Source organism: Camelus bactrianus, chromosome X (genome assembly GCF_048773025.1).
Source record: "Camelus bactrianus isolate YW-2024 breed Bactrian camel chromosome X, ASM4877302v1, whole genome shotgun sequence".
In the NCBI taxonomy this organism is placed as follows: Eukaryota; Metazoa; Chordata; class Mammalia; order Artiodactyla; family Camelidae; genus Camelus; species Camelus bactrianus.
In genome coordinates this window covers 107,145,349-107,159,173 of record NC_133575.1, presented here as the reverse complement: position 1 = coordinate 107,159,173, position 13,825 = coordinate 107,145,349, and the positions used below count along the sequence as shown (strand labels likewise).

The following is a 13,825-nucleotide window of genomic DNA, read 5'->3' as shown; positions in this document are numbered from 1 at the left end:
AACTTCAGAGGGAGGGTTCTTTCAGCTCGTCCTGCATAGTAAGCATATAATATAAGGAGACAGATGCATTCTGTACCTTTTGGAGATAGATGTGTGTTAGGGCAAAGTATGTCCCCAAAGTTGATGATGCTGTTTATTGGGCTGTTTGGATAAGCTGTGTCATTTTTTATTTAGGTCGTTGGGACCTGAAAATCTCTTGTTGAAAGGAGCTACACTAAAAAATACCAAGAAGATATATGGTGAACAATTTTTAAGATATTCTTATTACAGATAATGCTTTTTAAAGCCTGTGCATAAATAGGGCAGTTAAAAATTGAACATGGCATTTAATTACCATTTAATCTAAACCTATTTTTAGGTGTTGGGAATTTATAAGATGTTAAACTAACTTGAAATATGACAAACTATATAGAATGAAAATTATACTATAAATGGTGTAGCAACTGGTGAATAGAAGAGGGTTTAGAATTTCTACTTTTATAGATGAAAAAAATTTAGTAGATCCAACTGGGTGGGGAGTTGGTTGTCAATCTCATTTATAACCTGGTTCTCGCTCATTTCTGTTATTCTTTAGGAGTTGCTGTTTACACTGGAATGGAAACCAAAATGGCATTGAACTACCAAGGGAAATCTCAGAAACGTTCTGCTGTTGAAAAGTTAGTGTGCGCCACAATTTATTTAGTTGTTATTGAACGGAAATCGTTACTTCTCAGTAATTCTAAATAATAACCATGAGAAAAAAAATCATCAATTGTAATAGTGCTGCCATTTTGAGCACTTTTTATCTTCTAGAAACTGTGGTCAGTGATTTGTATGTCTGATTTGGTTTAATCCTCTGAGCAACTCTGAAGTAATTCCTGTTAGCTTGTCTACTTTACAGACAAAGAAAGTCTTAGAGATGATAAGTGATTTACCTAAGCTCACTTAGCTATTCAAGGGCAGTTTAGTTGAAACATAGATTTATTCTCTTTTGCTACTGGACAATGATTTGGGATCCTCTAGTTGCTATATGTAAGGAGGTTCTGCAACACAGATAGTAGTCTCCTGGCAGATATTGAAGTGGTACCTGACACACCTTCAAGCCAGTGGCCACTGGCATGGACCTCACTCTGTTGTTGGCATGGATAGCCAGTATCTCAGTGGCATCCTCTCCGTAACTCTTACTCTCAGAGTAAAGGAATCCACACTAAGCTTGAAGAATTCACCTTTGCTCCTCTATCCTCTATTCCAAACCTTTAATATTCAGGGAAACGGAAACAATCTAATTCTGTAAAAGTTGAGTAGGTAATGGTGTGTGTGTGTGTGTGTCCTGTCACTTTAGAGGATCCTCATTAAAGATGTGTTAAGCTAGTCAGCCATTGCACTCTGGGAAGCACTGGTGACCAACAAAGCTGGTCAAGGCTGGCTTTTCCTTTTTACCAGTCGACAGTAGGGCTTCAGCAGTGGTAACTGAGGTTCATCCATACAGACTTGTGATGGTTACATATTGTACACAGGAGAAGCTTTAGAAAACTGAACAGTTTCGTTTATACCTGGTTGATATCTTAAGTAATTAGGTGGTTTTTAAACCCCTGTATCTTCTTTTTCAGATCTATTAATGCCTTCTTGATTGTTTATTTATTTATCTTACTGACCAAAGCTGCAGTATGCACTACTCTAAAGTATGTTTGGCAAAGTACCCCATATAACGATGAACCTTGGTATAACCAAAAGACCCAGAAAGAGCGGGAGAGTTTGAAGGTAATTTGTTTTATGCTGAAAAATTTAACTCTAGCACATTGTGATCAAGCCACCCTTACTAAAGTGCTGCTCAGATGCTGATACCTTTTGTATTTTGATTTTCTCCTGGTTGTATGGTAACCCTAAGCCATTAACTATTTAAGAGGTTTTAGAGTGTTTTGGTTTTTAACCCTAGGTATCTATTCTTGTTTTTAACTCTTTCAGTTAAGAGTTTTAAGCAATTGGGCAAGAAGCTCTGACGTGTCAATGTAACATGAGCTTGTGGTATATCTTAATAGGAGGATAATGGATGCCTTCATAAAACCTTTGATCCTACATTCATATCTGGGGGGAGAGGAGCAGAGAGCTTAAGGAAATGAAAAAGTGTTAAGTCAAAAGGTACATTCACTGAAGAATAGTGACAAAATTCAGGGTATTTTAAATGGTGTTTTCACATACTGTGATAATTTTGACCGATGAGATAGTGTTGTTGGGATGTTTAATTTTTTATACCAAGAGCAGTGCTTACAACATTGAAATAAAAACATAGAAAGTCTTTATATTACACTTGCTGGATGGAGCTGTGCATTTAATTAGCATGAACTATTTCTTTTGTTTTAGGTTTTGAAAATGTTCACCGACTTCCTGTCATTTATGGTTCTCTTCAACTTCATCATTCCTGTCTCCATGTATGTCACAGTGGAAATGCAGAAATTCTTGGGTTCCTTCTTCATTTCATGGGATAAGGACTTTTATGATGAAGAAATTAATGAAGGAGCCCTGGTTAACACATCGGACCTTAATGAAGAACTTGGTCAGGTTAGGACATATTTTTACTTAAAATAAGTTAGCATAGTGAAAATACCTTTTCTTGTAGTCTGGATGACCAATGTATGTGACCATTTCACATTTGGAAGTGTGATTCAATGAAAATTCCTTTATACAGGCATGTCACGAAGACAGGCAATGTTTTTACAGCTATAGCATCTGTTATTTTGCAGGCATTTTTGAGAAGGGCCCCGGTTTATATATCAGACTTGAATATTAACAGAAATTCCCTTTAAAATTCGCCTGGTCGTGATGATAGACTATGGATTAATGCCTTGGAACAGGAAACATGTATCTTCATCACCATCTATAATCATTTAGGAATGGAATATGGGGTAGTAAATAAAGCTATTTTATAAATGCATTTTGTTCCATAAACAAAATTGACCAGAGTTGCCCTGTTGACATTTTCTTGGTACATTTCTGATCAGATGGAGTTTAGACGTAGAAAGCAGAGTTGTTTATTCCAGTGCAATAATTTAAATGAAGGGAAGATGTGAGGGCTTTTTGCTTCATATACCAGTGTGGTCCAGGCTTTGACCTTATTTCTAACCCAGGTGTATTTGTTTCAAATACAATGCAGTCTAGCTGTAATTCTTCAAGTGATGACTACTTTGGTGGTTTTCTTATCAGTACTGAGAAAGTTTTCCCTTTGTCTGAATGTACTATGTGTCATGAAATGATCTTAACAAGCTGAGGGGATTTTTTGGCTTGCATTTAATTCTCATGATATTTAAAATGTCAAGGCTGTGGAAATGTCATTTCTGTGACTGGGGGATGCAAATTCAGTTAATGGAACTGTGTGGCTAGAGCAGGGCCTCACACTCCTCTTGAATGGTGCTGGTTTGTGTCTATACCTCTTCCTGAATTCACTCCACCTCTGGCCCCACTCTCTATTTCTGTTCTTTATACAACCTTTGCCTAAACCAGAGGACACTCGTGACAGCTACAGTCACAGGGGTGAAAGGACTCTCCAGATACCATCCTGTTGCGATCTGACACTAGGACTCCGGGATCCCAGACCATGGCATCTGCACCCCACAGCAAAACAAAGCCAGAAGTTTTCGTCCAGGCACCAAACTGTCCGAGTAGAATTGCTGACTAGCACAGATAGTAGAACACCTGTCATTCCACATGTGGCACCTAATTCTCACCAGAGACAGGATATACAGGCCAGGTCCCACTAGACAAAACTCTTAATTTTTCCTTTCAGATCTCCACCTCAGCAGATTCCATGTTTACCTATGGGAACGTAGGCTTTTTCTTATCACTTAGACTGTATTCAAACTGCAGAAAGTAAAGTAGAGCTTTGGGTAATGATCTGGTAAATTTGATCAGAGAGAAGAAACTACAGTTTTCATTTCAGCCACCACTTCTTTCCCCCACCAAACCTGCTTTTCTGTGTGTGATTGTCACTTAGTCAGATCACTAAGTCAGTCGCAGACCACCACTTCAGTTTATACAGTGAAAAACAAGTTGCCCTCACGATCGGCTTATATGAGCAGAAACTACCTGAAGGAAAATGCAAAGAAGTCTTGCAGTGGTTTCCTTGACCATTTAGCATTCAGTGGACTGGTGTGCAGGAAATTAAGTGCAACCTGTTTCCTCCTTGATGAGTCATAATTTAAGATCTACAGGGCTTTTATTTTACTTGAAAGTAGTGTCAGTTAGTTCCCATCAATACCATTACAAACACTTACTTAACCTCTTTCAAAGTGACCCACGCTGGCATTTTTTTTTTAAGGGAAGATACGTTTAGGACAGTGTTTGTGTCTGACTTGAGAAACAAAGAAATAGACTACTCAGTTCAGTTGGAAAAGAATGGGACCTTTTACGATCGGACATCAGTCGTTTAGACAACCAGATGGTTTCAGCCCATCTTGAAAAACTTGTGGGGCTAGCCTCTTCCCTCCTAGCCCCTCCCAGTCTTGCAGCTGTGCCTAATGGCATGTCTGAGTATATGCTCTGATTCTGCTAATTCAGTCCAGTGGCTATGTATTGAATTTCTGTGTTACCTAAGATATGTTCTTGGTATGAGGTTACGGTTACAAAGTAAACAAGAAATCCTCAAGTTGTTCACCACCTAGTTGGGAAAACACAGATATCGTATCCTAACTATGGCAATGTGGTCCTAATCTATCAGAAAAATTAAGGAACGTGAAATGATAGAAAGAGTACAGTATTGTGTGATTTTGGTCAAGTCAACAGCAATGACAACATCTATATAACACCTTCTAACACCTTCTAATTTACAAACATACTTAGTGATCTTTACAGCCTTGTGCAGCAGGTTTGATTATTTAAAGCTAATGTTTAAAGTTCAGAGAGATGAACAGATATTTTTCCAAGGTCACAACATTAGTAGGTGGTAGAACCGTGACTCCAGTCCAAGTGTTCCATTAGGTTGAACGATAGGAAAATTTTTGGCCAATTTTGACCTGTAAACTAGGTGATTTCATGTGTTCAACCTCTAGTCTAGGGCTCTTTCTACCCTTCAACATCTGTCTCACTTTAGGCTTTCTATCCATAAATGGATGACTTGGAGCTTGCTGATCAAGACGGGCCTTTCCAACAAGCCGGCTCAAACCTACCACTAAAGAAGAAGAGACTGTTGAGAGTCAGAGACAAACGGTAGCCTCTCACTCTTCAGGCCCCTCTCTTCTTTAAATATGAGGATACTTTTTACTAATAGCCAACCCTCTCCTCCTCTTCCTGAGTATAGGGCCCATATTAGATCAGTGGTTCTCAAAGTATGATCTTGGGACCAGCAGCATCAGCATCACCTGGGAACTTACTAGAAATACACATTATCCAGCCCCACCCCAGAGCTACTGAATCAGAAACTCTGGGGATAGAGCCCAGCGGTCTGAGTTTTAACACGCGCCCTCCAAACTAGTGTGATGCAGATGACAGGTTGATAATTACTCTATCCAAGTACAGTTTGTTGCCTATACCTGTGAGATTAATTGTATAGAGACGATAACTGCACAAACTGTTGTATAGAGGAAAGCAATTGCACTTCGTATTTTTAAAGCTACTACCTTTGCTACCTAGAAAAGAGTTCAAAATGGGTTAATGCTCATCCAAGTGCAAGAGGTGCAACAACCCAGGACAACCTTCGTGGGGGAAAGTGAAGGTTAATAATTTTGATCAGAGTAAAAACCCTAAAGAATTTCATTTTAATTGGAAAAATCTAGATGATACACAAATAATACCACTTGGATTAATTTAAAGAGAGAATTCAAACTTGGCTGGCTAACAGGAAAAAAAAGAGAGAAGATTGGAATGCTATATTTGTGCCAGTGCTGCTACCGTGAAAAGCTTTGAAAAATAATTAGAAAGCAACTACTGCCGCCGTCCATCCCTTTCTCCCTTACATAATAAAAACCTTCATCTTGTGCTTATCCTCGTTCCTGTCAGCCCATAATTTTAACTATTTAAGCAGAAATTGCCAAAAAGGAGGATAAAATTGTGGGTTTCCAAAAGCCAGATGTTATAAATAGAAGAGATAAAAACTTAGATAAATGCTCAGAATGGCTTATTTTACATGTAAAATTTGTTTCATAGCCTATTTTTTCCATTATCTATGAAAGTAAGCTTATATTATACTTTAACCTATCATTATAAACTCTGTCTTTTTTTAATTTGGAGACTTTTTTGAGGATTATCTGAAAATATACATAGTATGCAGAAAGAAGTTTCATTTATGATTTTGATTATTGTTGACTTACTGTGTCTCCTAATTAAGTAACTGTTAACATTATTATTTCCCTTGTCTGTTTATATTCTGTAGCACTGAAATACATTATAGGACACATGCATTTTACTTCAATTCAGTATATTTATAGAAAATTTTACTTTTCAAGGAAAAGTTTTGTTACAGTCCAGTTAAATTCAGTTCCTGTCAAACATATTTTCTGTGTGAGTGTGTGTATGTGTGTGTGTGTGTGTGTGTGTGTGTGTGTGTGTGTGTGTGAGAGAGAGAGAGAGAGAGAGATTTAAGTGGCCAGTAAATTGTTTCCTGCTTGGGAAATTGACTTTACTTATGTTAATTTCTTTGCATCAAAACAGTAGGTGTTAAATTGAAGGGTTCTTAGTTTGGTAAAATAGCCACACTTTTCCTTCCTGTTAATCTCATAATTTGAGTAGGTCTACCTTAGACATGTGATAATATTTCAGCATCTTTAAAAATACTTGTTCATTTCTCATTCATTTGATAATATTGCTTCTGTAATTACCAGACATTTGACAGGTCTTTAGAAAAGGTGATTTTCTATGGGTATGAAAATAGCCCTGCTTTATAGCTAACAAAAAATTAGTCACACTGAAGAAAGTAAAAATGTTTATGTTTGTGTTCTTGTTTTTAGGTAGATTATGTATTTACTGATAAGACTGGAACACTCACAGAAAACAGCATGGAATTCATTGAATGCTGCATAGATGGGCATAAATATAAAGGTGTAACTCAGGAGACTGATGGACTCTCTCAAACTGATGGACCCTTACCATATTTTGACAAAGCAGATAAGGTGACATTTTCTGTGTTATACCATTTTACCTTGAGAAATCAATTTATATGGGCATATGTAATGTAATGCAAGTTACATAGTTAACATAGTAGAAATCAAGAATTTGGGTGCATGATGCAGACTTTTGAATAACCGCTTGTTTTTTGACTTCACCTTTCTTGTTTTATGTACACCTCTGGAATTTGTAAACAAGTAGAATTATAAGTAGAGAGAGTTGTGAGAAATGGCAGTTGGGTAAAAGTTTCACTTGACTGTGTGAGCATGATTTTTTGTGCTTTGTCTTTAAAAATATGAGCTGCTCCAAGAATGATGTCTATTGAAATCATTCAGGTCCCAGGAGTGTCTAAGCATTAAATGAACCAGAGTCTCCCTGCACCTGAGCTATTGCCAGGTTGTGAATTAGATACTGAGTGAACTCTCTGAAGCCACAGAGAAGTCACTGCTTTGGTATTAGGCAGCAGCACAGTAACCTGAATGAGTTAATGTAGCCCCTTGGGTGTGTTACCTGAGAACTAGGAATGTTGTTAGGTACTGGGAGGATATATGACTCATTTGAGTATTAGGAATTTATAAATTTCTGCTACTCAGTTTGTTAGAGGTCATAGCATTCTGTCACATTAATACCTTTTCTCTGTTCATTGACTAGTTAGCAAGTGATCAAAGTGAAAATAACATAGTCATTTTTCTGTTACTGTCCGACAGAATCGAGAAGAGCTCTTTCTGCGTGCCTTGTGTTTATGCCATACTGTAGAAATTAAAACAAATGATGCTGTTGATGGAGCTCCAGAATCAGCTGAATTAACCTACATATCTTCTTCACCAGATGAAATAGCTTTGGTCAAAGGAGCTAAAAAGTAAGCATATACATTATGCTAGATGAATAATTTCAAAAGGTACAACGTTCTGCCTATAGTTAGTAATATAGTATTTTGCACTTCCAAATTTCTTAATTAAGAGAGTAAATCTCATGTGTTCTTACCACAAACAACAACAACAAAAACCCAAGGGACACAAGGAAACTGAGAAATGTTGGGATACGTCTCTTACCTTGATTGTGGTGATATCACAGTTATTTGCATGTTCTAAACTCATCAAATTGCACACAGGAAATACTTGTAGTTCTCCATCAGTTATACCTCTGTAATGCTATTTTAAATCCTGGAAATAAGTTGTAGATAAATACATTAGCATTTTTGAAGAGCAAAAAGAATTAAACATTTGTTCTTCTCTTGAGAAAGTGAAATCACAGGAGGACAGCAGTTTTGTTTTTTCTCTGTTTGCTTCAATAACCTTGTAAATATCTTTATTCTTGAATCAGGAGCCAAACTGCTTTATCTGAACTTTTGAAAAAATTCCCAAACCTAACCAATTAAGACCAAAAAGAAAATAGCAATGGATAGATGTAACTTGCATTACTATTTCTGCATTTCAGCCAGAAGTCCAAATGTTCATATTTTATTTTGGAAATCACTTTTCGTACAACACACGTTATTTCTGAAGTGCTCCCAGCAATTTTGACATCATTTGGTAACTGAGGGTCCCATTGTATCCATGAGGCCGAATGAGATTAAGTGACTAAAATGTCACCCCATGTGTTAGCTGCAGAACTGGAATTACAAATCGCCTCTTTTTTGGCTACAGTTTGTGACTGAGCATTGACTTGCTGTGTGTTATCATCTCAATGAGTGAAAAGAAGTACAGTTATAGACTGAGATCTTATGGAAGAGAAGAAAGCAATAAACAAATATGAATAACCCCCTGCAAGGGGAAATTAACCATTCGTCAGAGATACACAAAGGTCTTGTTTTATTGTTTTTGACAGGTATGGGTTCACGTTTGTAGGAATTCGGAATGGCTATATGAGAGTAGAGAACCAAAGAAAAGAAATAGAAGAGTAAGTAGCACTGTATGTTTCATGTTTGTCACTTCTTAACCTCACAGTCAACCTTAGATGGATTTAGGAAGGGCAGCAGAGGAAACTGTTTGCATCTGTAAGTGTAAGGCTCTGCTCTCCCAGATTGGAGTTTTATGTAAATTTTATGTAGTTGCAGTAGGAGAGGACATGGTTCATAGAGTGGCAGAAACTAGCATTTGCGGTGGAAACGATTCCAGTGTTGTTCACATATGGGTCCAGGAGCCTGAATGAGAGTCTGCCTGGACTTTCTTTCAGAGTTTTAGATGCCCTTTCAGGTCTCCAGTGCACGCTGCGAGAAAAGTCAGTGAACACGCGTGAAACCTCCTGCTGTCCAGAACCCAGCCAGTCATTCTGGGATGACAAGCACTGCCAGTCACGGCAGCTTTTGTGTCAGAAGCTTTGCTTTCTCTAGGTGCTCAGGTGTGAGCCTCAGGGCAAGTACTCTGTGCAGCAGTCCCTCCATTTCCTTTTTCTTCTTATTTTGGGGGAGCTATAGCAACCCAAAAAAACAGAGCCACCTTGGCTTAATAATGGATTTTAGACTCTCTAATTAATTTGAATTCCTTCATCTGAACTTGAAGTGTAGGCATCTTATCTGACTTCCATTCTGACCCCTAGCATGTCATGAGACCCATCTCAGAAACCTGTAACACATGTAGATTGCTTAGGAGATAGGCCCTTTGGGGAAGGAATATTCAAAAGCTAGAGGAAGGATCTCTGGCCTGATTGCCAGGAGCCCAGGGTCATTATCAGAGTCCAGATTCCGGCCAGTTCCCCCACCTGGCCAACAGCGAATGAGATACTACATGTATATGTCTTATATAGACACATCCCAAAACCAGTGATCTGCTCACTCCCGTCAAAGACAAGCTTTGTGGTGAATATTTTTAGGTCAAGTGCTTGTATCCAAGTTATTTATTTTCAAGAAAATATTTCCTCACTTTTTTTTCCTAGTAACTCTTATTTTTCCTCTTCTGCATCCTTTCATCTGATTAATACCTCAGCTATTCACACACAAATCTGATCATGTCATTCCACTATTCATACCCTTCAGTGGATTCCTGTTCCCTTAGGATAAAATCCCAAACCTCTGAAATGGCCCACAGTGTTCTCAGATTCCAGCCCCTGCTTACCTCTCTTGCTACCCCCCTATCAACTAGATTTCAAGCCTTACATGAACTACTGTAAGCCCTCCCGCGTGCCATGTGCCCTCATGTTGCTGTGCTTTGCACGTGCTCTTTACGCTCAGAATGCCGTGATTCCCTTTCTTAGTGGCATCACTCTTGCAAAACACAGCTCAGGTACAACCTCTTCCAGGAAGCCTTCCTTCAGATGTCTTCCTTCTGTGCTCCCATGTCTCCCCTGTGTGTTCCTTTGTTACAGTATTTGGAAGACTAGGAGGTTGTCACCCCATTACCCTCTGCCTCCCTTATCACAAGATGAACCTCTTAAGGAAAGGGCCTTGGGCAGACTCATGTCTATTCTCCAGCACCTATCACTATGCCTGGCACATAGTAGGTACTCCAGAGATGACTGAAATAATTGGCAGGGTGGGACTATTTCTAGATCCCCTCCAGACATGGCCTGGCAGGACAGCTCTTTGTCCCTCATTCCTACATGGTCATTATAATGAGAGGATATAGATGCGCCTCAACCAACACCAGTAGCCCCAACAGCATGCAAAAAAGTGCAAGAAAACTCCAAGGACACAACGGAAAGCACCTGTTGTTCACACAGCCAGCAGCCCTTACCGAAGAGGAGAGCCCTGTTAATTTAAGCTGTTTAAATATCTTAAGATGTTTCTGCTGTGTTTTATTTCTTCCCATTGTGGTCTAGGTATTTTACTTTTCTCATTTTTCTTCTCTGAAAGATACGAACTTCTTCACACCTTAAACTTTGATTCTGTGCGCCGTCGTATGAGTGTAATTGTGAAGACACAATCAGGTATGCATTTTAAAAACTTGACTTTTTTTCCGTTTGTAGATTTGTATGTTGATCAACTATTTCAAGAAAGGGAAACATTTCATGTAGTAGTGTGTGATTACCAAAGTCATGCAAAGCTTTTGTGTATGCCTTAATGTATTTATATAAGCACGCACCAAATTGTCAGCGGCAGAACCCCTGGTATGACAATATTTGCATTTTCTTGGAAAGTGAGCTCTACTCTTCACTCCTGGATATCCAAACAGGGACTGAAGGAATGACTTTCACAGTTCAGGCCACTGACCAATTGCCAACAACGTCCGCATGCAGCAGCCCAATACCACTGGATGGTCTGAGATTACTAGCAGTGGAATCTCTGAGTGTATAGCGTTGCCGGTTATCCCTCCCTGACCTTCCTAATCCCCCACTGCTTTACACTCTCTGGAAGCAGGTGAGCTGAGATGACTAAGGGCCAGGCTGCTGGGAGCAGGTATCTGATTTTACTCCAGTACTCTGGGCCCTTCATTTCATACAGTAGAGAAGCTTGCCCTTTGCACGGGAATCAGTACCATCATTTGAGGATCCCCCCATGTCCTTGGCAGGAGCCATGATGGTTGGAATGCCTTCTGCTCAGATTTGGCAAGACCCACATGGTAGCAGTCCTGCTTCATTTGTGGGCTCTCAGATTCCTGTGTGTGTCTGTCTGTATGTCTCCAGGTGGTTTTTCAAAATATCCTTGATTTATTTCCTAGTAATTTACTTTTTGGTATTAAATCTGTTGAAAATGTCTTAATATGAGAATGGGAAGATAAAGACAGACCCTTGAGGGTATATATCTTAATATGAGAATGGGGAGATAAAGACAGACCCTTGAGGGTATATATCTAACTTTATTCAGACGTTGTGGTATGACTGCAGATTCACAATATTAATTTCATTACATGTGAATGTGGAATTTATTTTAAGACTTTAAAACATACTGTAGATACGTGAGAGAAATTGGAAAAAAAAAAACCTAGCATGTGGAATACTTGTTGTTCTTGCCTGTACACATGCACTGAAGTGTTCTGCCAGTGGTGGGATGTCTGAGGCAGTGGTCTACCAAGGGCCTCGAGCTACCCTTTTTTAACTTTTCGAGCTCAGTGCTGTATAGGGATGGAGTGTCTTTCTTTTTCTTTTCTTTTTTTTTTAATTTTATACTTTTTTTTTTTTTTTTTTTTTGAGGTGGAAGTGTTTGGAGTATCTTTCTTAATGCTCAACTCTGTCTCCTTTCCGGGGTGCGTGGACTTGTGTAAAGCTGTACTTGTACTAGCATTCTACACAGCTGTTCTCAAGTTGCCAATGAAAACCATCAAGCCATTGTCTTAAAAAGCTAATGTGTATAGTCTGAAAGTGATTTTATTTTGTGTGACCTTGAGTTTGGTCCTTGTCATCTGGAGATGCCACTTGTGCACTTTAGACCATTAACAGCATCCTTAGAAGAGGGTTCAGGTGCAGCTCCTTGACACAAGCAGTCTTCTGTGATTCACTGGAAGGAAGTATATTTTAACAGAGGTGTGCACTGTAAACTCTGGGAAATCAGTCTTGTCTGTATTGTTCCTAAGAGGTGGTGAATATTGTCCTGTCAGAGTAAATGTCAAGATGTCTCATTCCACTTGGTTTCAGGATACACAGCAGCTGGGTGGGAGAGGCCACTTCAATAGTTACCTGTTATTAAAATCCCAATACCAGTCTTAAAATTCTAAGTCAAATACTCTGGTTCTTTATTTTAGGAGACATACTTCTCTTTTGTAAAGGAGCTGACTCAGCAGTTTTCCCCAGGGTGCAAAATCATGAAATTGAGTTAACTAAAGCCCACGTGGAACGTAATGCAATGGTGAGCCTAAACCCCTCCCCGCAATAGAGAGAAAGAGAAATAATAGAGATGACTGCGTTTATGGAGTGCTAGTTAAAGGACTGCTCAAGTGAATTTCAGCTTATTTTTATGGTCTCTTTCTGTATTGAAGGATTTTGTAATATTATTTTCCTTATTTTAATGTAAAACACTCTGGCACAAGTTTCTGTTCACAATTTGTAGCCTTTGAAGACTTTTCAAGAATCTTTCTTTTATGTTCTGCTCTTTTTTTTTTAACCCCAAGAGCTGTTATTTTATTCTGAACCTAATTGAATGCTAACCTAATGCAATCTGTTCTTTTTTTTTTTTTTTAACTAAAAATGTGTCAGAATTTCTCTTTTGTACGGTGAAGCAAGAGTATTTAAAGAGTGTGTTTGTTTTTATTTATTATTTGGATAACTAGAGATTTCCTACTTTGCTTCTAGGATGGGTATCGGACACTTTGTGTAGCCTTCAAAGAAATTGCACCAGATGATTATGAAAGAATTAACAGACAGCTCATAGAGGCAAAATTGGCCTTACAAGACAGAGAAGAAAAACTGGAAAAGGTTTTTGATGATGTTGAGACAAACATGAATTTAATTGGAGCCACTGCAGTGGAAGACAAGTAACTAGAAAATTATATTTTTCTTATTTTAATGACCAGGCATTTGGGGTGGTAACTGTCTGTCCAGATTGACCATTTATTCTCAAGTTTTGAAATCTTTGATTCAGCTTTGTCTAAATACCAGATTTTGAACTGTTTGTGGGAATAATTTTCAAATTAAATATTTGTGACTTAGAAGAATGAATCTGTCATCTCTAAAGTCTTTTGAGTACTTAACTATGCTATTGCTTCATTTATGCAGATATTTATGAAATAGTCTTACTATGTGTAGGGAGCTTTTGCTAGAGGCATTATTTGAGTTGATGACTGGTAGAATGGGTATGATTTTTGACAGACAAGAGCAGAAGGGAGATTTAAGGTAGAGCGAACAACACGAGAGCTCATTCTAACCTGGCTTAACGGACAAGAGC

General features: G+C 38.5%; 1 protein-coding gene across 10 annotated transcripts in view; it reads left to right on the top strand.

Moving 5' to 3' along the window:
- ATP11C (ATPase phospholipid transporting 11C (ATP11C blood group)) overlaps nucleotides 1-13,825 on the top strand; it is a 152,544-nt gene that overhangs the window by 96,759 nt on the left and 41,960 nt on the right. For all 10 annotated transcript variants that reach the window (XM_045514912.2, XM_074359926.1, XM_010952532.3 and 7 more), the window contains 10 exons: nucleotides 175-239; nucleotides 575-656; nucleotides 1,590-1,740; nucleotides 2,341-2,538; nucleotides 6,915-7,076; nucleotides 7,779-7,930; nucleotides 8,899-8,970; nucleotides 10,862-10,935; nucleotides 12,687-12,790; nucleotides 13,234-13,415. In XM_045514912.2, coding sequence (XP_045370868.1) covers nucleotides 175-239; nucleotides 575-656; nucleotides 1,590-1,740; nucleotides 2,341-2,538; nucleotides 6,915-7,076; nucleotides 7,779-7,930; nucleotides 8,899-8,970; nucleotides 10,862-10,935; nucleotides 12,687-12,790; nucleotides 13,234-13,415 — 1,242 coding nt within the window. The remainder of the gene's footprint in view (nucleotides 1-174; nucleotides 240-574; nucleotides 657-1,589; nucleotides 1,741-2,340; nucleotides 2,539-6,914; nucleotides 7,077-7,778; nucleotides 7,931-8,898; nucleotides 8,971-10,861; nucleotides 10,936-12,686; nucleotides 12,791-13,233; nucleotides 13,416-13,825) is intronic.